Raw genomic sequence first — 22,738 nt, 5'->3', positions numbered from 1 at the left:
TATTAAATTCATTAACAAACATACATCGTAGAAAAATTGGTATACAGTTTGTGATGTGTCTCATGTGTGAAAACATGTTAATCGTATTACACAAATAATACAATATTTATTTAAATATTTAAGGCGTAACGTAGGCATTGGGCATAGTTATGGGATATATATCAGTAAACATAAGATGTAATACAGATGTAATATATTTATTTCATCAAAGATTTAAGTAACAATACACATAAATAAGACAATACAATATTTTTATTTTTATATACAAAAGCTATGTTTATCTGCACTGCGGTTTTGGCATAAATATATTTTTTTGACGTACGTGGATTTAAATTAAATAAAACTTTAAATCATTGATATATGTATATATATCTTATTTATAAACAACTAAACACAGAGCAAAATACGAAACATTCGGAATGTCTTTCTTTTATAAATTAACGTATATATTATTAAAAAATTATTTTTGACAATCCAAAAAGAGGATACATATGATTTTATGATACATGAGAAAGTGTAATTGAGTTTACGAAAATCTAAAAAATAATACACATATATATTACTATATATTGCTTATATGACATATTGTTCTTTTGTAAAAATAAATTTGACATTCTACATTACGAATCGCATTGCAGTTTACTTAATTTGAACACAAGACCATTTCTTTCGTCCTGTCTCTTTTTTTAAAATGAAATCTTTGGTGATATTAATTAACAAATTGTATATAACACATTGTACAAAGTAACTATTTTATATCACACAATAGTCATAAGCTTTTTCACGTGAATAAATTAGTTTCTTTTGACCATAGCAAAGCTGAGGCCGAGAATACTTGCAATACCGATAATAACCCCTCCTGCAATGGCCATACCGTACAGACCTTCTGTAAAAAAAAAATCCTCGTAATAATTAAAAAATTAACATTTTTGTCTTTTTTGCCTCATTCATATTACAAAATGCCATAAAGAAAAAGATATGCTTGTGACTAGAATTAAAGTATATGAAACAAACACAAGTTGAGTACTGTAAAGGTATTGAAAAAATTTCATATATAATACTACTTTTATTAAACATGTAAAATATACACACGGAAAGAGTAGAAAACACAGTTTTATAGTATTAACACGAAGAGCTAATATAATTATATTAATAACGAAAGGTCAACAGTGTGAAATGAATACTCCCAATAAAATTGTATTAAGACCTATGTGATAAATGCTGCTATCATTTTAGAAGTATACAAGTCCATTCTTTATTCATTTCATTAAAATAATTCAGATCAAAGATATGCAAAATGCAATTTCTATATCATTTTATACATACATGTATACATGTATACACAGGTACAGAGCATTTGTACTTTTCTAGTATAGAGAACATAATGAAACTATCATGTTCGTAATGTGCAGACTTCTTGATTCGTTCATGGTATAACATTTAAGTTATTTAGAGGTATAAGATATTAAATGAAATTAATATCAGTTAACTTTGACTAAAGGGAATGTAATAACTACTAACCCATGAAAGTATTACTATTGTAAAAGATAAAAATAAAATGATTGATCTATACTACATGCTGACTGTAAAAGCATCAAATTGGAACGAATAACAAACTTTATCTGTCTAAAGCAACAATAATTTATAAAAAGGAAACCTTTTTCCATCTTTTTCTTGATCAACGTTTCCAGGTGTTGTACTTGTTGATTTCCAGGTTCAACCTGAAGAAACGATCTGACATATGCTAAAGCTTTTGTATATTCCTATAAAGAAAATAAATAAATACTAATTAAACAGTGCTATTTATTTTGAAAAATTTCAGCAGGCTCATAAAAGTACATACCTTTATTCTAGCATTTCCAATGGCTAAATAATAGAGACAATCTCGTTTCTCGCTATCATTATGATTGCAATATAAATCTTCCAATAACATTATTCCCTTTCTGATGTCTGCAGGATATTTGCTTCTAACAAGACACCAAGCATATTCAAATTGTGCTTTTTGTGTTATAACAGATGAACGTAATTGTTCGTTATATATACGTTCAAATTTCTGAAACAAACAAATCATTTTTTAATTTCTTGGTTTATGATGCAATACTTTTGTGTATCTGTGAAGTATGAGTAATCAATGAATAATGTTGTCATTTTATTTTGATTAGAGTTTCATATATAGACTTATTACAAGCTTCGTACAAAAACATTATGTATTAAATATAATTACAAAATTCCTTAGAAAGCCTACCATAATTTTATATCAAAAGGAAAATGAATAAAAATCACATAACCTTTATTACTATATAGACACATTCGGTGTTATTTTACAATATAAGCAAATGAAAACTTCATTTCCAAATTTAATAATCAAATATTTAAAAATATTTCATACTACATATATTAATTATATATTATCATATTACTTATTATATATTTAAAATATGTGATTGAAACATTAAGGAGTCGACAAGTAAGAATGGTTTTCGTATATTCTTTATTAAAAGAATGTACCTTTAAATCATCGGAAGAAACAACCTCTTCAAGAACGTCCTCCATCTTCTAATACAAATCCGCAAGAAAACTACGAAAAACAATTTATCCTGCTCTAAATTCTACCTTAAAAGCAAAGAACTCATTACAAAACTACCAACTTCGGTCCGGCAATCGAGCTGTCAAAGACAAAGAAACAAGCAAGTGCACATATGCGCTTCCACTTACAGTCGCTACTTATTGGTAAGAATAGCAAGGCGCCATTATATGTATGGTTTAAACGACCATAAAGATGTACATGTATATTGGACTTTGTTCTTTTAACAAAATCATTTTGATTTTAAAATGTTGGCAGTGCTAAACTAAACCAAACGTTTCTAGATTAAAAAATACAATTTTTCGCTTAATTAGTATATGTTTAATCTTAAAATAAAGGAAAGAAAAAGTTCATTTAATCATGCGCTGTGGTGATAATTCAAAAATATTAACAATTGATTTAAAAATAAATAAATTAATCTATTTTTCATAAGTTGTATGTAAAAAATGTTTCATATAAAAAATAAAAAATATATAATATAAAGAGATATAAAAAGAAATATACGCTGCTGCTGCAAATAAAATCCTAATGTATATTTTGTGTTAAAATTAATATAAATAAGAAAATGGAAGACTGAGTGAAAGAAGATACAAATAACACAAGCTATCCTGTTTTTTATACATTTATTATGAAATCAATTATTCATTAACAATATGTATTTTTTCATGTTAGTTATTACCAAACATTTCATTTAATCGTTTTGTCAATGAATACAATGGCAAGCCCATTACTGTATAAAAATCACCGTCTATTTTTTCAATTAAACAACCGCCAAGACCTTGTATGCCGTAACCTCCAGCTTTATCTCTGCAAAAAAAGAAACAATTAGCATTATTTTCACATTATTAGGATTATAACATTTACAAAAAGATGAAATATTTTACTCACAATGGTTCCCCCGATTTTATATATGCCCATATCTGTTTTTCTGATATGTCACCAAATTTTACTTTTGTAGATTCATAAAAATTTACTTCTTTCTCTGGCGTTTTTAAACATACTCCAGTGTAAACTATGTGTTCCCTATTTGCTAAACTAAAATCACATTTTTACTTAAATTAAGTTGACGTTAATATTACTTATGTGTAAAGTAATATATAGTTATATTTTACCTTGATAACATTTCAAATGCATGTAAGTTATTCTTTGGTTTACCATAAATGACATCACCCATTGTAACCAAAGTATCTGCACCAATTATTAAGGAAGGTGGCGTAACATCTGTATTTAATCTGTCATATACTTCTTGCACTTTATATTTTGCCAAGTCTTGTACATAGTCACCAAAATTTTTATATCCAAGTGTATCTAAATTTTCATCATACATAGATAATACTACTTCTACATTTATACCCTACATACAAAATAGATATATCCATGTACTACAGTACTAGTATAGTTATATTAGTATAGTTATAGTAATGTCGCAAATTAGTAATATTACTTTAATTACATATATATTAAGGCTTATGACAAATTAAACTTATGTAAAGATTGACTTTTCTAAATAGGTTATTATGTTATTTATTAAGGTTACAATAATACATAAATATTTCCTGATATCATAGTAACTGTGTTTATGAATGTTATAAAAAAGTTACCAATTGCTTCATTATTTCATATCGTCTAGGAGATCCACTGGCTAATACAACTCTACCTGCTGCCAAGGCTTGCACTACTTGTTCAAACATTATTTTTTCTTTTCAGATTAATGATTAATTCAGATTAATGAAATAGCTTTAAGAATAAAGCCTTGCAAAAGTTCAATATTAAAGTCTCCTATGTAATCTTTCTATCTATATCTTTTTATCATTTATAGGAATACAAATTAATTTATTATTCAATCAACATGGTTATATAATCACTCATGAGGTACAGAATACAGAATACATAAACCTATTATTGCATGGGTCAACCGACGAGGTACTGACTCACAGATTACAGACGTACAGAACTGTCCTTACAATTAGTCAATGCTATTACGTTATTGTTACACGGTAAGACAAATACAAGATTACCAGATGTCGTAGATTCCAGATGAATACATTTCCAGATGTCGCTAGTTACGAAGTTTTCTGCTAACGAGTTTAATACTCCATAGAAAACTATTTGGCATTTTGAGTTGAAAGGAACATTTTATTTTTCACTGTAACGAATCAGATTTAATTTTCGATTTTAAGATCTTTATTTCTTTATCTATTTTAATATGATTATAGAGATTACGTCTTTCACTTATTTAAGTTTGGTTTAGTAATATTTATATATATATTCATATATAGCATTCATAGAAAAATAAAAATATTTTGTTTGTTACTAAGTAGACTATGTTTATAAAAAATTATATTTCAATTGCAAACTTGAAATTTAATCAGTAATAATTGAAGGAACATATGTTTAATTAAACATATATCTACATAAATAAATAAAAGTACACAAAATGTTGAACTTCTAGGAGATATCGCCGGTTGCATTAAAACAATTTCAGAAATACAAACGAGGTGGCATATAACAAGATATCGTGTAACCGTTTTGTCAGGTCGATCAAATTAAAATCGACTGAAAGTGCGTAAAAACGACGGGCATGGCAACACGCACTCGTGATATTCATTAACGGCTGTTACGAGAAAGCAAAGTGGAGGATAAGCGGACGGTTCATATCGTTCGAACTTAGTCTTACACCATACTATACCTTTTTATTACTTGCTATCATAAAACGTATTTTCAGTGTTACATATTTAATTTGCAAATCAAATATACTGTCATAAAAAATGGATGGAATTTTTTAAAACTAACATCGAGAACGTAGTGTTAAGCCTACGCGTTTTAATGGAATCATCTAGAAGTTGGGATGGTAATTGAACATGGATGACAAAAGAGAAGATGATTAAAGGCGTAAAGGGTAAGTAAAAGGGGAATAAGGTGAATATATAGCGCAGCTTAAAAATATTAGAGCGGGAAGGAGAACTATTTTCTAGACACAGAAGATTCTAATACATCGTAATCGGTAAATTACGTAAATGCCGCATGCCATGAACGAACCTAAAGGTCAGTCAGTCCGAGGTCTTACATAATCGCAAGGCGAAAGGTTGACCCATCTTTACGCCGTAGCCTTCCAACTGAACAAAGATTTCGTGGCATTTTTTCGCCATACCTCGCATTGTTTTGACGGTGCAACGATCTTAACAGTTACATTAATTAATTCAAAACGATTTCTTGAGTGGCGGGAGGAGGGGGGGGGGTTATCACGATTTTTATAATTAGCCTTACTTCTAACAGCATCTGTGATGCTTATCTGTTGTGTTATTTTATTTCATCGTGATTTTTATTGTACAACAGACATTTCATGGTGATATTTGATTGACCGTACTTGAGATAATATCATAAAATTGAGTTCATTGTGAATAAATTACTTGCGTACTTAATTCTGTCTAGAATCATATTGCTGTTGAATTTGAAGTCATTAAGAAACTTTCAGTTATATAGTTGTATTTAATTTACGGAAAAGATTCGAACCGATTAAAATATGTACTTTCTTTGCATAAGGACTATTATAATTTCAAAGAAATTGAAATCTGCGGAAACGTATTGATTGCAGCTGAAGATGCAAATTACCCGGAATTCTCGAAGATGATTTCATGAAAACAACATTGGTTATCTGAAGATCTACATAATCAAAGACTATGACGAGCAGGATATTAAAAACCAGTTATTAAAGAGTATTCATAGACAGAATGCCAAGATAAACGTAGATGATGTACGCTATTGTTACTTCATACGTTTGCCTCTTTACGGAATTGTAAATGGAAACAAAGATCTTAGGAGAGCGGGATACGTTCTTCAATAAGAGGAAATTTGTTGCAATTTTTGTAAAAACAGTGAAACTTAGTATAAATTCTGCTAAAGTAGCTCCTAATAATCAAATCTGAGGTGTATCTTTGAAAAAAAGCAATAAAACGATGAAGCTCTAGAATTCTTTTGTTCTTTATTACTTTTAGTTAAGGAAACGCGTAACAGTAAGATATAGGATCTCGTTTTCTGTAAACTAAATATTATACTAATATATATCATATGATACTAATATACTACAATACAACCAAATATATGTATATTAAAAGAGAAGGAGAAAGGAAGAAGAAAATATGATAGGTACATGTCGCTTTCTTTTTTTCGTTTTTCATATATTTATTTTCTGAACATTGGAACCTCCAATGAATGACCAATGATCGTAAGATATTATGAAAATTAAAAATTATGAAAGTATTCTCGGTCCCACGGAGAAATAAATTACGTTAATAAGCACGAGGCGTCTTCTCGTACTTTCACTAACTTTACATATCCTTCTTATCTCTGCCGAGTCTGAATTTGCCTCATCCGTATCCTGAAGTTGTTCCTTACCATATAATCAAGGTTAATAAGAAAATTAAGTTAAATAAGACAATTTTGGTTAAAAACTATGAAACGATGACAAGAATTGCATCATAAGTATGTGGTATGGAATCCTTGAGCCGACAATTGGAAAAGAAAGTGAGATGTTCTGGCTCGTCCAGTTTGGCGGATTTGCGAAGTCGTGTACTAAAAGTGGTGAAATTAGTGAATTAGCTAATAAGTGAAATTACTGGTATAGGTCAACCTCTATTTCCACGCGTATGATGAAACATTGCGTGGATATCGTAAAAATCGTTTGAGTAATTAATTATCACCATGCTGCACCGCATTTCTGCGTCGGGCATTACATAACAGTATTATATATCGATTTTTTAACGTTATCGAATAAAAATAACGAATTCTGTTGATACAAATTTGCAACAACTTGTGTTGGTTTTATTGATGTTCTTCTCCTCTCGTTTTATCTCTTCACATTTACACACCGTCCTACGCTTAGACTAAAGTTATTGAAAGTTTTATCTCTAAAATTGTTAATTTTTTCTTCTATCGCCATTCTATCGTCGATTGTACGGCAATTTTACGTCAGCAATCAACTTGCAATTCGTAAAATTCATTCGTAGAATTTTACATATTTTATTACGAAAGTTACTATTACATAAGCAAATTTATCAGTATTGCCAATTTATACCTTGACACTTGTAAAACTTCGCTGATGATACTAGTTCAATCGCGGTTAAAAGTGCAGATAATTTTATTGAAGCAAAATTATCTTTTTCCAAAATAATTGTGATTCTCAAAAATTTCATTGCTCGTTTCATTAATTGCTCGTTTGTTTAATCGTTACTACGAATTCGCTTACTGCTCATCCCGTCAGTGAGTTACTGTCATCGGTCAGCACATTTAAAAACGTGCTTTTTCATAGCAATTTATGATTATTTAATTCGACGTTGAAGCAGTAAAGATTTACCTTCCCGACATCCCTTAAGCCTTAAGGCGTCGTATGGTAAAATCAGGTAAAATCGTGGCTGGTGAGTCGAGATGCAGCGGTAATCGCCAGGCTGTCGTTATTAAATGTGATTACGCAACTCGAAAAGTGGCTTCAAAGGACGCGCATTATGACACTATGGCACGTAGCCGTTTCTATGGGGCGCTACGTCATGCCTCGAGGTGTCTGCGTTTAGCATTACAGCTAATACGCCTGCGAACAGGGGCGTATTCAGGCGGAATTCGATCCCGGAACACAGAGATCCTTTTTTTCTGTACCGTGATTATACCTCGCGGATAATAAAATCACTTTGTTAGACTGGATACTATTGCGTCGTTTTTCATTTTCGTATAAGTTTTCCGGTGGAATTTGATACCGCAAGTTCAAGAGAGTTATCGTTTACACATATATAGTAGTTTACTTTCATCAGAATCATAACTTTTAAGTTACAGTTTTCATATTGAGAACTGTGTATTAATAACTTCTTTCTTCCAAATGATGGATTACGCAGCGTAGGTATGTGTTTGCTCCGGAAGTGGAGGCGTTTCAAATATTTGAAGGACGTCAGATTTTTTTAACGGAGCCGTGGAATGGAATTTTTTCATACATCAATTAAAATATCCCCTAATTTTGTATGAAAAACGTATATATAAAATACTTGCGTCCGAAAACCATCGGTTTAAAGGGTGTTTTAACTTTAACGATGTAAGAACTTTAACGTAGGTCCTAGTTAACGTATATACATACAACGTATCCGTAACGTTACGAACGAAGAAGAATAAATAAACGATCCGTTATATCTATTTTACGAATAATTTTTAGATATACTTTACAAAGTGTAACGAGATAATCTTTCGAAATACATCGCACAGAATGGATTTAAATAAACGAAACGAAATAAAAATAATTAAATCTACCATACGCCAAGAATTATTTGCGGATTTATAGTTATTAGTTAATGGAATTTTGCTCAAACAGAGATTATCGAAAGTATTATAAGAAATAATTATTATTAATCCGCTCCTATCCGTCGATACTAGTATTTGCATGATGTATACGAAAGATCTATTCGTATATAACTTACCTGATCGTCTCATCTTCTCTCAGCTGACTCTACAGGCTATAGACAGCTGCATGATTCGTCCATACTTGCGTGTACAGTCTCGTTAGGCAGTTGCGCTTGATCGATACCTACTTTGAAATAGAAATGGAATGTAAATTGCACTTTTCGAATACGGGAAGATGGATTAAAATATCTGCAAGCGAAGAATGCAATATAATCATTAAAGAAATCCTGCAGTCATATGATTAGGTAATATTACAAAATAATTACGAAGTGATGTAAAATGGATTTGGAAAATAAATAACCGAATTGTTTGTTTAAAAATATTCGTTTACAGAGATGTTACATATCTACATACACTTGCTATATCTGTTATAATTTTGTTATATGAAACGAATTGAAGGAATTTACCACTTCCCTTTCTACGTAACTTAACATTTCAAAGCACATTATGACTTTTAATTAGTCTAACTCTGATTGTTAAAAGCTACTATGACCGAAGAGATTAAGTAGCCTTTGACCGGATCATCCAATCGATGGATGTTGTTTCTTTTGACTGTCATCAGCAGCAGACCCTTTGGCAATTAATGAAAAAAAGAGCGCAAAAATTGAAATCACATACGATACATTGATACAAATTACCTATTGTCGAAAACATTCGGAATCACAAGATATTAAACGTCACACATAAATTTATTACTACCTTTTCCTCTATAACATGTAACTTAAGCAGCATCAGCCTTCTTTTCGTCATAGTTGGTAACCTAATCTTTCTAGGGTTGTTAGATAGAAGAATTTTCCCTGGCTTATGCGTTAACGGCCCGCGCCTTCTCTTTGTAACTGAGTTTCATCATCAATGATATCACGTATATTTTCTCTCTTTCTTTCTTAATATTCATTAACTTCTTTGCATTCGCAACTAAGATAACTGCCAACTATTTATCGACTAATTTCTTTACTTTTACGATCCCGATAATAGTGATATTGAATGTACGTGTACACGTATTCCAATATACTATGATTCCTCCGAAAATTTCAAGACTAAAGGAATAAATAAATACGTTTCACATTATCACCATTGTTTCTGATAGATAGGTAGATAGGTCAAACATCAAAGGCGCATTCGCAGACTTCCCGAGCATCTACATGACACACCTTCTGTCACAATAGCGAGTATTTTTCTGACCTTTCAGTTGTCATTAAAAAGAAAGAAGAAGCTCGGCTGACGTGAAACGGAATTGCGGTTCGACTAGTTTCAAAGCAGCGGTCGACCGCCGCGAAGGACTGAAAACACTGGCATTTCAATCTTCAAACAGATATACTCTGTCTACCCTTCGTTCCCATTTGTTTCTCCAACGATTCAAGGAAAAGGTCCTACCATTCTATTAAGTCATCCCATAAGTAACGCTCTTTTTTTTTTAGAACTGAACTTTTTTAGAACTTTTTTAGAACTTTTGCTGAACTGGATGGTGATTACTATTATCTTACTAGTGACTGGCATTATAATAATGTAATATAATATAATGCAAAATATTATTCCAAGTTATAGTCATGATAAATAAAATATACCGAAATATAAGAAATTCTTCATGGGTTTCCGTTTCTTTTGTTTTCTATAATATAACGCAAGTGAGATGTATTAACAGCGGAGCTTCTCGATTTTTAAGGATCAATTGTTTATTTGCACTTAATATATGTACATACCGTAAAAATCGTATTGCTTATGAGGCGAGATAATTTTGCTTTTCATCCCGAACAGTAGTGCGCGATAATGCACGTCCTCGTTTGTCGCCCTGATGATTTCCACTCAAAAGACGTATATATTCCAGGAGCCTAGTTGCGTCTAACAGCTGAATAGATGAACTTGTTACATTTATTAAGCGTACACGATTTCTCTAGTTCGTGGAAGCAGATTGTTTTCCAAAGGATCGTGCATACTGTATGACTATATTGTATAGTGTAGGACGTCGTGTCGCGCCACATGAATGACACGATGTAAATGTCGGTATATGGCCGTGGAATCCCACGAGAAAGGCTGGTACATTCGAGCCGAACATTAATAACAAATCAAGATCTCCAGTCAGCATTAACGTCACAAATGAATTTCACCGAAAATCTCCACGCGATGATTTCGTACCGTACATATTTCAGTGACACATTATGTAACGAATGCTCCCGTTTTGATCTTATGCGATCAACGTCGATCGCGCGCTGAATTTTTAAAAGCATAAAGTTGTACGACGAAGACAAGTGTGTAAGATATCAGCGAAACATGTATCTAACGAGAAATAAAAGTGATTGATCGTTGACTCTATCGAACAATTTAACGAACAACTTTGGTAGCTGTGGTCGCTCTCGATTTAATTAAAAAGGCAAAGATACGACCAATAGAAATAGAAGATATAATTTGTTTTATTGTTTTCATTATTTAAAGTTTTGTATGATATTTTTAGCAACTTGTATTCAAAGATTTTTAAACAACAGCATAGCGGCGAAGTTTCACGTATACGCGGATTAAGAAAATCTCAATGTACTTACATAATAAACTATTACCATTTGAAAATATTAAACAAATTATTTGTAGTTAAATAGCGCATGATAATTTCTCCTCTTTATTTTACAATTTATTTCGAGCTTGTTTTCTAAATCTTAAGTATGTTAGAGAAATCTCCATCGAATGATAATAAAATAAACACGATAATTGCTAAAATATATTTACCAACGATTTTGAAAATACATATTACCATATTTATATACACACGAAATTATCATTATCCGAGCATGTTAATTACCCATATAAAATGCCTGTACGAGGTAAGATAATTTTACATGTCGAGATAAGAGATACGAAAGCGGATACAAGTAAAATGCGCCTTTGTCGCCAGAGTACGATCCTCGAATCACTGAACGATATAACAGTGATTCATAATGCAAAGTCGTCGATGATTGCTAACGATATAAATAAAACAGTTAGTTAATCTCGTATTAGAATTTATCCTTTAAATTATGACGCAAAAGCTAATAAACTTTACATCGTTCAATTTAATTGCGTAATAATACAACATTGGACATAAAATCGGATTTTATATGTACATAAAAAATGTGGTATTACTACGACATCATCAAACACGTAATATTTTACATTGTTCTCAATGTTCCGTCCCACGTTTCATTTCTATGCAAATAATTAAGAAAGTAAAAGATTACACGAATAAAAAATGTATCTAGAAAGTGAATTTCTTTTATTAAGAATTCGCCACAATTCCCAATCAAACAAGAGATTCGTACTATCATACCATATTCACCACGTATACATATATCCATGGAATCGACAATTCGGTTCGTTATACTTGGATTCATGCGAATTCTAATAATTAAGTTACGAATCGATGGTCGAACCATTAATTTTCATATTCACAAAACAATATACCTAGTGTGTATGTACCTTTCTCTTGTTTCGTGGCATACTGCCATGTAGATATGTTCATGTCTGCCGCAGGAAACGAAGACTAATAAAAATCCATTGCACCTTTTTGCGTTATACTCGTCTTACAATGGTTCTGCAACGGTTAATCATTACGAGATCAAATCTATCACGTAACAAGAAATCGAAGAAGCATCATACAGATTACTCGTGCTATTCAAGGCGACGAAAAAAAAAAGAAGAAAAAAAGATAAAAGAATAAAACCGATGCACAGAATACGCGAAATTACATCTTAATAACATGCGGATGGGGACTTTGATCTAAGATAACATGCGGTTATTTTTAAGATAAGAGTAAACTTCTAATTTTTTAACTACGAACGTTGTTTACTTAAATTAATGCCGTTAATTACCGCGATTCATGAAAGGAAATCAATCCCTATTAAAAGCACAATTAAAAGCGATATTACAGTTTTTAACGATATTAGATAAATTTCTCATTATCCAAGCGTAATTGATCTTCTATCGGTTAGTATATTTTCAATTAACAAATAAATAAATAATTCGGCTACGTTTATCCAAATTTGCTTGATATTATTTAGAAAATATCGTTGTGTTAGATGTAATTTTCACTTTGCATATTTCATTCTGTAGTAAATGAGGGAAAGAAGGAAGATTTGTATTTGATAACTTATAAAGCAAGAAAAGTTACGATTCTATTAAAGGAAAAGGTATTTCTAATTATTATCGTGTCTACTTGATGAGGCAAGAAAGACAATTATTGGCGAATTTATGAAAATTACGTTCAAATAGTCGTTGATGCATTATCGCCGATTGTAACTTACGCTGCAAATGTCAGGGTTAAGCAAAAGACCGTTGCATTAGAACACCGATATTCCAATATCGCGGGAAATTCTGGGCAATTTACTTTTTTTATTTCGTTCGAGTTTTGTTTCGGTATCGCGTGCTTGAAACGTTGCAAATACGTTAATAGCAGAGCTGATAGGTAGTTGTTAAATGTCAGCATGTACTTATTGAAAATATTTTATAATTAAGACGAAGAAACAAACTTCAAAGTGCAACGATAGGGAAAAGAATTGCGTTGACCCTTTACGTCGATTCCTGCCAATTTGAAATCTAATCGTCGTTAAAAATCGCTTCGATTGATTGGGAGAAGGATTCTAAATATTATTTTAAATCGGCGAAACCTCAAAAGGAAGTTTTAATTCTGGGAATCTAGGTAGTAGATATAAATATTTCTAGTGAAAAGACTACGTCGTTTCTACTTATTCAGATACTAAAAGACTTTCACTTGTTGGATTATCGAAGATTTTTGCCAAATGAATTTACTAAGGAAAAGAAGCCAAAATTCTGTCTTTTGAATATCATATTATTTCAAATATGCAATTTATTATGAAATGGATATTTTTATTTGAAAATTGCTAAATAAATTATAATAACAATTCGTTATTTTTTTTGCAACATTTTTAAACTTTTAATTACTATTCAAACATTAAAGTACGCTGTTATTCGTGTTAATTTTGCTAAAAGCAATGACAAAGCGCGAACTCTGTATCGAAATTGCTTTTAAAAGTAATCGAAATGAAATTAATATTGCGTCAGGTAAATGCAATGTTAATAAATGACGCTATATGTATATAACTCGTACATCTATACGTATAAACGTGTCATGAGCCGTGCGTGCAGAAACGATTCAAGGAAACGAAGATTTCCTCTTCTATAATCGCAGCTAACACAATTGTACGTGACCTAGACACTGCATCCCTTCATACATTCAATCATAGCCTGTTTTGTTCGACTTTATAAAAATTCTGAACAAATATCCGGTAGAACCTTGCAACAAATGGCAATTATCTTCCTACTTCTCTCGTATCTTTTGTATTTCTTGTTTGTATTTCTCTGTTATATTACTGCATTTCACAATTGATGCTATCGACGAAATTGAAATTAAAATTCTGTGCTATGAATCATAAACTCGGGTTTGTTCACTGAAACACAGTTTTCACGGTAATTTTTTTTACCATACGTTATTTAATTCTGAATTTTCACCTTCTGTCTTATTTCTTTTCTACCCAGTAATTACTTCAAATTTCGATTTTGTTTAATAACCTATTCTGTGTATTATACGTATATACGGATTTATTACGGATACGCGTAAGTTTTATCGCTTTTGAATAATACTTTGTTTCTTGTTTCGTTCATAAAATAATTTATTCTTTAATACATTTTTTTTTTTTTTTTGATTGATAAAAAGATCTTTCATTTTAATTTTCGTCATTATATTTGACATCTTTTATTTAATTAATTTTACAGTTTGCTCCATACGCGCAAAAAGTTTCTTCAATTTACTTTCACATTTTAATGATCACCTTGTTTTATCTGATATTTAAATCCTTAAATCACCCTGTTTCATCCGTAAATCATTCCTTTAAACCGTCGAAAAGCAGCTTTTAAAAAATCTTTTGCCAATGTATAAGGCGACACCCGTCACTTGATTTCTGGTCCTCGTATGTTTCTCGAAACGTCCGAAATTCTTGGACGCGCTGCTCTTCCGGAGGACGAGCGAAGAATAAATCCGCCATGAAGATGATATCATCCGTAGTCACGAGTGATATAACGGATAATTTTGCTGTACTGAAATTAATAGATGGGCCATGGACCATCGTTGTACGTATTGCACGTCAAGATAAAAAATTCCAATTCCTCGATTCATCCGAGCACATTTTTCCGAAGATGCACTGGTCAGAAGAAGTGCATTGTGAAGAGGGCAGGGATGACCCCTTTCACTGTACCACGTTGCTACGGTCGTGTATATAAAGAGGCGAAGCATCTGACGAAGAAGCACAAGTACCAACCCATCTGCATCCTAACCGCTTCATCGCCGGTGTCCGTGTGACAGAGAGATTATGTTCACTATCAAGGTAGGTACTCAGTCCGTAATACACGCGCCCGACAGTAGTCCGCGATACATGGTTTTCATACGGCGAGATAAGTCCTCTGACTTGAACGCCACTAACTTGGCCGTGAATTACCATCGGTATTAGGTACACGGGTCGGAGCTTTGATTTACGCTGGCTATGGGGAAAAATTGGCTACTCTCGTTGGTAGCGTGTCCCTCGTCACGTATATATTTCCCGCGATCGGTGTAATACTCTAACGATAAGCACAGAGGAAGGTCCATGATTATCGAGATATCGTTTAAACGTTGTTTCAACTTCATTTCGAGTCACTGTTCGTTGTTACTTATATCTATGAAATAACTATCATATATCCTTCTTTCATTTCTTTGTAGTTTGACAAGCCTGAAATAATATTCAAGTAGGTTTAGCGATCATTTTTCCTTTCTTGATTATTTGGAATTTTGGACTTTACTTTCGATCGAATTATGTAATTATTCTTATTTTATTCTTGAAATATGTCGGCGATGTGCATGCGAATAATCAATGTTGAATTAACAGGATTGATCAATGAACGAGTATTCCGTCATGAAATAATTGTGCTAGCGATAAACACGGTTACTTCAGAACAGAAGCAACAAACATTCGAAAACCCTTCGCGTTTATTCCGAGTGATATAACATCGCATTTCGAATCGTATAATTTTTTATAATTTTTTTTTTGTATCGCCTTCCATTAATGCGATAATGATTCGCCATACCGCGTTGCTATCAAAATTATCTACGTATTGTGAAACAAAACACGAAGGATAAATACAGAACGCGCGTGTAACGAAACGGTTTTCTCAATCGATACGTGTTTCTAAAAAATAAAAGAGACAGAAAGCTTGAAATGCGACGGTACTAGTGGGATATGTACCTGTAACATCGAAGTTCCCGCGAAATTCGATATTCGTGTTATAAATGTTAATATTGTATATTTATATGGTAAGAATTGAATTTGCTGATAACGGAAGCTTTTCCGCGTGAGCCGATCCGATTAATTTTTATAATTCTTGAAATATTTCGTATTATATCGTACAATAACCACAGTAATACAACACCGATATCGATCGTACACGCAACGTCGATGACATTTTTTACGTGCTCATTTTATTAATCTTTGTATCGATTTGTTCTTCATTTCGGTGATTGCAACGATAGCGAAAATCTTCGTGCCGCGCAAATGGAATTGCACGTATACTTAAAATATTTTAATCGACGCTGTTTTATTATAGAAATAACGAGACAAACAAACGGTCATTGATAAGCCTTAATATCTATGGTTTTCTGTAAAAAAATATCGAGTCACGATATTTTCACGTTCGAAATATCTGTCGTTATCGAATTTTGAAACTTGAATTTATGTACGAATCTGGTTTATTGATGAGAAGTTGTACTCCTTCGCTCCGTGTATGTAGCTTTCGAATTAGATAGGTGTTACATCAGGATAACTTTAAAGCCGATTACTTGCTCGTGCGACTTTGATGCTGTCGTTATGTCACTTATACCACTTTTCTCTTTTGTACGTATAGCGGTGTCTTCGTCGCATCGCTGTTGCCTTATTAGCATCGAGCTAAAGATATTTTTACATACATTGTCAAGAATATTCTACGCATAGGTATTCCACTCGAACTTTTTTTCGTAACAGAATCGTCCTTCCTTTTCATTTACTCAACAAATTGTAGAAATTGTACATAACATATTCTCGCAACGATAGTTGAAACGAACCTGTTAATCGAATTGAGCTGAAAATATATTTTATTAATAGAACTCGTAGTCAAACACGTACAAATAATACTCTGCGAATGATACAAAAAATATTCAGACTCGGCAAGACAAGCTCGTTATTCTTCTCTTACGCTACGTGCGTATCTTTTTTCTCAAATCAACGATTCGTTCTCGATGCAGGATTTAAAAGGAGGCGTTCGAAGATCTTCATTAGCAATCGCTGTTGCGATTGCATACAATCAAAATTAACGGAATTCGAACGAGGGAACAGAGGACAGGCGTGAAATTAAGAATAGAATTATCATAACAATTACGAACGACGAACGACTAGCACGATTGCGTCACGTTACACTCGTGTCGACACCTTTTTCTTCGAGGTAGGACAATTGCGATGGAATAAAACACGACAACAACGAACATCCCGAATACTTTCGTGTACGCGTACACATACGCGTGCATTCCAATTGTGTCATCTCTCGTGCCATTTTGTCATTTAACTGGGCCAGGTAATACGCTCGACAAATGGGTATCGAACAATGAAAGAAATATTATTCATAGTTCTTGCGAAAAAAACCATCGCCGCTATCCTAACTAAAATCTTTTGTATCTAATGTACGTTTTCCACGTTGACGATAAAATTTCTCGCGAGTCTCAATAGTACAAAGTTGTTCTTCCGCATTATCGAGGTTACAAATGATCGCTTATTGCAGTCGTGACAAGAAAATAATAGCTAATTTCGAAGGCGACTTAACTAGTTTTAATATGCGCATATACGTACACACACATTTATATATGTATAATATATAGGTAACTATACGAACGACTACCAAGGAAGTAAAGTATGAAACAAAGTATCAACGAAACAGCAGAAAAAACAATGCGAATAGTATTATTTGTGAATTTTGAATAGCTAAAATTGATTAGAAAGAAACAATAGATTCTCGTTATTCTCGTTGTTTTCGATTGTTTATGTGTAAAACACAATTTCCAAAAAAAAGAAGGGAAAGAAAATCTAAGGGAAAATGTTCGATGAAAAACAACGAATAAAATTCGACAGAAAGATATATGCATCCGTATCAAAAACATCGATTGCATATAAAAGTAAATACGAAAAAGGTACCACCGTCGAAGATCAAAAATGGTTTTGAATTAGTTTTTCGATTCGAAATCCAATACCAATATCGTTACTGCACAACTACGACGGATGGCGGACCGATGGCGGAGCGAAATTGACAATCAACGAACGTATCGAAACGCGTCGGTGCGCCTCTCAGACAGGGTCCCCTCGGTGATCGTTTGACCTTATGAATGAGAAGAAGAAGCGCCTTCACGTCTCTCCGGTTCTTTCATAATCCGTGTGATTGCAGGTTACGCGGCGCATCATTACCGCCACTGGTAATTCCTCCTTCATTCCGCGCGACACTTGTGAAACTTTCCACGCCTTGTCATTTTCGCGACTGAACCGCGTAACGACGGGGTCCGGTGCAATTAGCATTTCAAGTAGCGATTCGTTCGTATCGAGATCTTTCTATCGCGCGCCGTGATAAGGGATCGCGAGCGAAAAACGGCCGATATCGATCGAGAGAAAGAGAGGAAAATCAAGACAGGATACGTCCGCTTGTACACTCCGGCATACCTCTTCGATTTCCTTCCTTGTCCTCTCCCCCTTGGTGACTGGCTTCGCTTGGCCTTCCGCGCGTTCCATTGTCTACGCGGTGAACACGACACGTAGGAAGCGATCGCTTGTTTCAGCTCGGTCATACGGTCAAGGAGAATCGAAATATCGATTACATTGTTACGAGAATGAAATCTCGTCTCGGATAGCGTTTCATTGATGTGGCGCTGTTGCTCGGGATTGGTAATTAGAAACGCGTTACGGACTGGAATAAGAGCCACGAGTCCGTAATTCGATCTTTGATCGTGCTAGACGACGACTAGCACCTTGTCATTTGCGCGCGTCATTCACCAGTGGAAGTTTAAACAGGCACAGATGGACGTCGACAAAAATTTCTATATTTCGCGAAACGATTTTGTGAAAGTTCGTTAGATCGTACGTTTAACGGTGAATAGAAGTGAAAATGTTTCATCGTGCTCAAAGATCGTATGAGGATGGCCGTGCATACTTGTAAAAGACAAGAGTGAACGATGAAAAGCGATCCGATCGGGCTGACATTTAATTCGCGAATTTTTCCTCCAGCAGATTCACGGTTGACGGAATTCTTGAATGAAATTACACGTTCCACGGTCGTGCGGAGAAAAACGGGCACATTACACGGGTACCGCTTTCGTCCTGCCATTACGTTGTATTTCATAATGTCATTTGCAACTGATGTAACCGCGTCGTGCAGTCTCTAGACATTATCGTCTTCGCTTGCCCTTTGCAGCCGCACCACACAGTGCCACGCCATCGTCGCCAAGCGCTACTTTCACGAATTCTATGAATATTTGAACGAAAGGTTTTACAAATGGTGTTAGCGATCGGCATTTCTCATGGTCTACGGATTTCCCAGGCGCTACCCCACTTTGCCAGTCACGAGAGACAATGCAAGTTAAAAACTCGTATTCCAATTAAACTTAATTGGTGCGAATCCCATTTCGACGCCAATTCACTCACTCGATCGCGCTTATTTACGATGGCTTTGCTGTAATGTACGCCGTGTAACGTGTAACGCGAGTGCTCGTAATACGATTATTCTTCGAATTAAGACAATTGCAGGTTGGGTATGCGAGATTTCGCGCGATATATTTGTATATTCCGTTCGTGGCGTGGTCAGTGTATCATTATTTTTTCACAAAACAGCCTTTATTCTTGCCTCTTTTTACAAAATTTTGAGTAGATGCGACGCTTCCTTTTCTATCGATACAGCGATTAACTACATATTCCTTCTTTGTCCGATTATTTTATATGTATATATATATATGAGTTCTTTGAAATTGAAAAATATATTAACGAGAAACATGATTGTTTCAGGCGTTAGTGGCGGTCGTACTTTGTACGACGGCGATATTAGCTCTTCCTCAACGACCTAGCGGTGGCGCTGACAAAGATGCGGTAATTACATCTCAGCAGCTCGAAGTCAACTTTGACGGCACTTACGTCAATAAGTAAGTTCATGGAAGAATATCATCGAAAGAAGTAGAAAAGAAATAGAAAAAGTTTACAACTAACGACAAACTCACCTCGTCGTTTTATCTCTTAATGTAGGATACTAGTTTTACAGAAGAAAAGTAGGTCAGGGCAACGCAGAAAATATAGAAAGGTGTAGCTTCTGTATAAGAGAAATTGTATAGTAGGTTTTTAATTTAAATGAGACGGGGACGATATTTTTTGCTTTCTACAAACAAATACGCAACATCCAAATATAATAAATGAAATTTTCTTAGCTAGATTTCTTTTTAGAAATTTAAGTTTCGATTTCATTAACATACTTTGTATAAGATAAATGTCGTGTGCCATTTCGTAAAACTTAAAGAATTTAATACGAAGTTAGCTTCTATTTTTTTCGAGAAAATTTCGTTCTCATCATTTCATACCGGACCAGTTGCGTGGATTACGAACGATCAACTTGCGGAAAGCGTAAAGAAAATCGAGTTCAAAGTTGAATTGTCTGCCGGGCACTTTGCCATGTAACGAGTCAAGACGAGACCTTTGATCATTGCTAGAACGCGAACGTGCAACGGACAAAGTAATCACAGACGTTGAAGACAATAGACAGAGGATAACAGGTATTTGAGTCCAATGGCACTGGTTTATTCACACGATTCGCAATTGTCGCCAACTGCAATCTCTGTTTTGCATAAATACGTAACTATCCGTAGGTAGGAGTGACGGACTACCGAGCTGAATGTTTATCTTTCAATTAGAATGCTGTGCCTCTTTCTTTTTTTTAACGTCGTTGGATTCTTTATATGATAATTATTATCTATTACTCTCATGCATCTTTATACTCAAGATCGACGAGTTCGATAAAAAATAAACCTCAGCTTCTCTTTATCAAATTCGTTCGTTCAAAATTCGATTAAGAAATTTTGCCGAATAAATTTTTTATTTCAGCGATTTTCTACTCAACATTTATATATGTTATTCGTTAGTCGGTTATTTAAATAACATTATATTTACACAAGCGTTTGATAAAATAATTAAAGAGTCATTCTTTAAAATGTCGTAAATGAATACCGCCCAAGTTATGAAAGTTTAAAGTGTCTCTTTGGAAGAGTGTTTTAGCGTTACGTCAGCGTTGTATTTAGCTTCGCTCGACGTCTCGACGCGGCATCAGTACAGCATCTGTATCGTGTTAATGAAGCTAAATGTAGTACCGATGAAACATTAGTCTGCTGTTCCGAAAGGACGTAGCCTTCGCTGCAAACATTAAGCAGCGTCAAGCGTTAATCAAACTACAAATTATTGTTCAGCTTCGAGACAAGCAACGGAATCAGTCACCAAGAATCGGGACAACCTAAACAAGTAGACAACGAGACACCAGTTGTTTCGCAAGGCTCTGATTCTTACACGGCGCCGGATGGTCAGCAAGTCAGTATCACGTACGTGGCTGATGAGAATGGCTTCCAAGTGCAAGGATCTCACATCCCCACGGCACCACCGATACCACCAGAGATTCAAAGGGCGCTCGAGTGGAACGCGGCTCACCCAGAAGAAGACGACGGCGGTCAACCACGACCACCTGGCCGAGGTACGTCTTCTTTTCCTACCCTAATGACTAACGACGCTTTTACGTTCTTCGGTTAAATTGTTCGTTTTCGCGCGCAACGAGTCTGTACGATCGATTTTCACATTTTACATTCGCTTCGAATTTGTACGTTGCGTAATTCATTTATTTTTTTGGTTATTCTTACAGAATGTCAATTTTAGAGCAAAAAGTATTTCTTATCCTTTGGCATGCTTTTACATTTTTTACTTTACTAGCATATACTTGTATTATATATTATAGCCGAACTTCATAATCGAGTGAAATAAATCGTAACGATACGTGGACTAAAATGAAATTTCTCGGTGATAGTATACGCAGTGACGTTCGGCTATAACAGTCAAAATATATGTTTTCCAACGATCGAGTCTAACAGGTTTCTCGTCCCGTAGGTTAATCAGCCCAACTATACCTCAAACGTGACCTGATTTCGAGCCAGCTTGCCATGGACAGAACCGACCCTGAGCCTTCGATGCGACCATAAAAATAAATATAGTGTGGTATATTAATCTAGGATTATACATAACAGAAAAAAATAAGGCGCGAGCCAGCCGGTATATAATAACTGTATACTTCGAGATTCTTTATCTTACTTGTATAGATGAAAGTAAAGCGCACTGTTCAGCAGTTTACGACAGGATCGTGCCGATGCGCGCACGCTGCTTTCACAAACGTAAAACGCGAAAAAACGACGACGCCATCGCAGCTGCGAAGACGCGTATCGAGCGTCGATAGTACATAATAATATACGTATACCTTAACTTGTGATTTTTGTATATAAATAAAAACGTTTTGCCGAAGAATCTTCTGTCTGTCTGTCTGTCTGTCTGTCTCAAGGAATTCACACTTTCCCTTTTTCCTTCTCTTCGAGTGTGTTATGGCCCTCGTTTATAAACGGCCCCC

At 34.0% G+C, this 22,738-nt stretch overlaps 3 protein-coding genes and 1 long non-coding RNA gene across 6 annotated transcripts; 2 read left to right on the top strand and 2 right to left on the bottom strand.

The window, feature by feature from the left end:
- Positions 1–178: 178 nt before the first annotated feature.
- Positions 179–2,747, bottom strand: LOC126918573 (mitochondrial fission 1 protein). Its single transcript, XM_050726629.1, has 4 exons — positions 2,509–2,747; positions 1,844–2,053; positions 1,658–1,763; positions 179–886 (listed from the first exon to the last, which is right to left on the bottom strand). The coding sequence occupies exons 1-4, from the start codon at positions 2,551–2,553 to the stop codon at positions 795–797; spliced, it is 453 nt and encodes a 150-aa protein (XP_050582586.1). The 5' UTR covers positions 2,554–2,747; the 3' UTR covers positions 179–794.
- A 443-nt stretch (positions 2,748–3,190) lies between these two features.
- Positions 3,191–4,572, bottom strand: LOC126918568 (dTTP/UTP pyrophosphatase). Its single transcript, XM_050726621.1, has 4 exons — positions 4,186–4,572; positions 3,697–3,938; positions 3,473–3,619; positions 3,191–3,391 (listed from the first exon to the last, which is right to left on the bottom strand). The coding sequence occupies exons 1-4, from the start codon at positions 4,273–4,275 to the stop codon at positions 3,253–3,255; spliced, it is 618 nt and encodes a 205-aa protein (XP_050582578.1). The 5' UTR covers positions 4,276–4,572; the 3' UTR covers positions 3,191–3,252.
- A 23-nt stretch (positions 4,573–4,595) lies between these two features.
- LOC126918578 (uncharacterized) lies at positions 4,596–6,554 on the top strand. Its single transcript, XR_007711365.1, has 2 exons — positions 4,596–5,483; positions 6,180–6,554. It is a non-coding gene; the product is annotated as an uncharacterized LOC126918578 (long non-coding RNA).
- An 8,696-nt stretch (positions 6,555–15,250) lies between these two features.
- LOC126918570 (endocuticle structural glycoprotein SgAbd-1-like) lies at positions 15,251–22,638 on the top strand. 3 transcript variants are annotated; one of them, XM_050726626.1, is made up of 4 exons: positions 15,251–15,384; positions 20,101–20,234; positions 21,543–21,820; positions 22,228–22,638. In XM_050726626.1, the coding sequence occupies exons 1-4, from the start codon at positions 15,370–15,372 to the stop codon at positions 22,230–22,232; spliced, it is 432 nt and encodes a 143-aa protein (XP_050582583.1). In that variant the 5' UTR covers positions 15,251–15,369; the 3' UTR covers positions 22,233–22,638. The 3 variants fall into 3 exon arrangements, with proteins under 3 accessions (XP_050582583.1, XP_050582580.1, XP_050582582.1); XM_050726623.1 differs by lacking the exon at positions 15,251–15,384 and adding an exon at positions 18,423–18,524; XM_050726625.1 differs by lacking the exon at positions 15,251–15,384 and adding an exon at positions 19,489–19,673.
- The last annotated feature ends 100 nt before the right edge of the window (positions 22,639–22,738 follow it).

Source organism: Bombus affinis, chromosome 7, assembly GCF_024516045.1.
Source record: "Bombus affinis isolate iyBomAffi1 chromosome 7, iyBomAffi1.2, whole genome shotgun sequence".
NCBI lineage: Eukaryota > Metazoa > Arthropoda > Insecta > Hymenoptera > Apidae > Bombus > Bombus affinis.
Note: the sequence above shows the minus strand (reverse complement) of the source record. Positions and strands in the feature narration are given on the sequence as shown.

Bases quoted from the DNA above. Each gene is read 5' to 3' on its own strand.
- LOC126918568 (XM_050726621.1), bottom strand. From the start codon at position 4,275: ATGTTTGAACAAGTAGTGCAAGCCTTGGCAGCAGGTAGAGTTGTATTA. The intron at 3,939-4,185 runs GTAACTTTTTTA...TTTTGTATGTAG, and splicing joins ATGAAATAATGAAGCAATTG to GGTATAAATGTAGAAGTAGT. The intron at 3,620-3,696 runs GTAAAATATAAC...ATGTGATTTTAG, and splicing joins GCATTTGAAATGTTATCAAG to TTTAGCAAATAGGGAACACA.
- LOC126918573 (XM_050726629.1), bottom strand. From the start codon at position 2,553: ATGGAGGACGTTCTTGAAGAGGTTGTTTCTTCCGATGATTTAAAG. The intron at 2,054-2,508 runs GTACATTCTTTT...TGTTTGTTTCAG, and splicing joins TTTCTTCCGATGATTTAAAG to AAATTTGAACGTATATATAA. The intron at 887-1,657 runs GTTTCCTTTTTA...TTTTTTTTACAG, and splicing joins CAAGAAAAAGATGGAAAAAG to AAGGTCTGTACGGTATGGCC.
- LOC126918570 (XM_050726623.1), top strand. From the start codon at position 18,438: ATGAGAAGAAGAAGCGCCTTCACGTCTCTCCGGTTCTTTCATAATCCG. The intron at 18,525-20,100 runs GTAATTCCTCCT...TGATTGTTTCAG, and splicing joins GCGCATCATTACCGCCACTG to GCGTTAGTGGCGGTCGTACT. The intron at 20,235-21,542 runs GTAAGTTCATGG...ATTATTGTTCAG, and splicing joins GACGGCACTTACGTCAATAA to CTTCGAGACAAGCAACGGAA.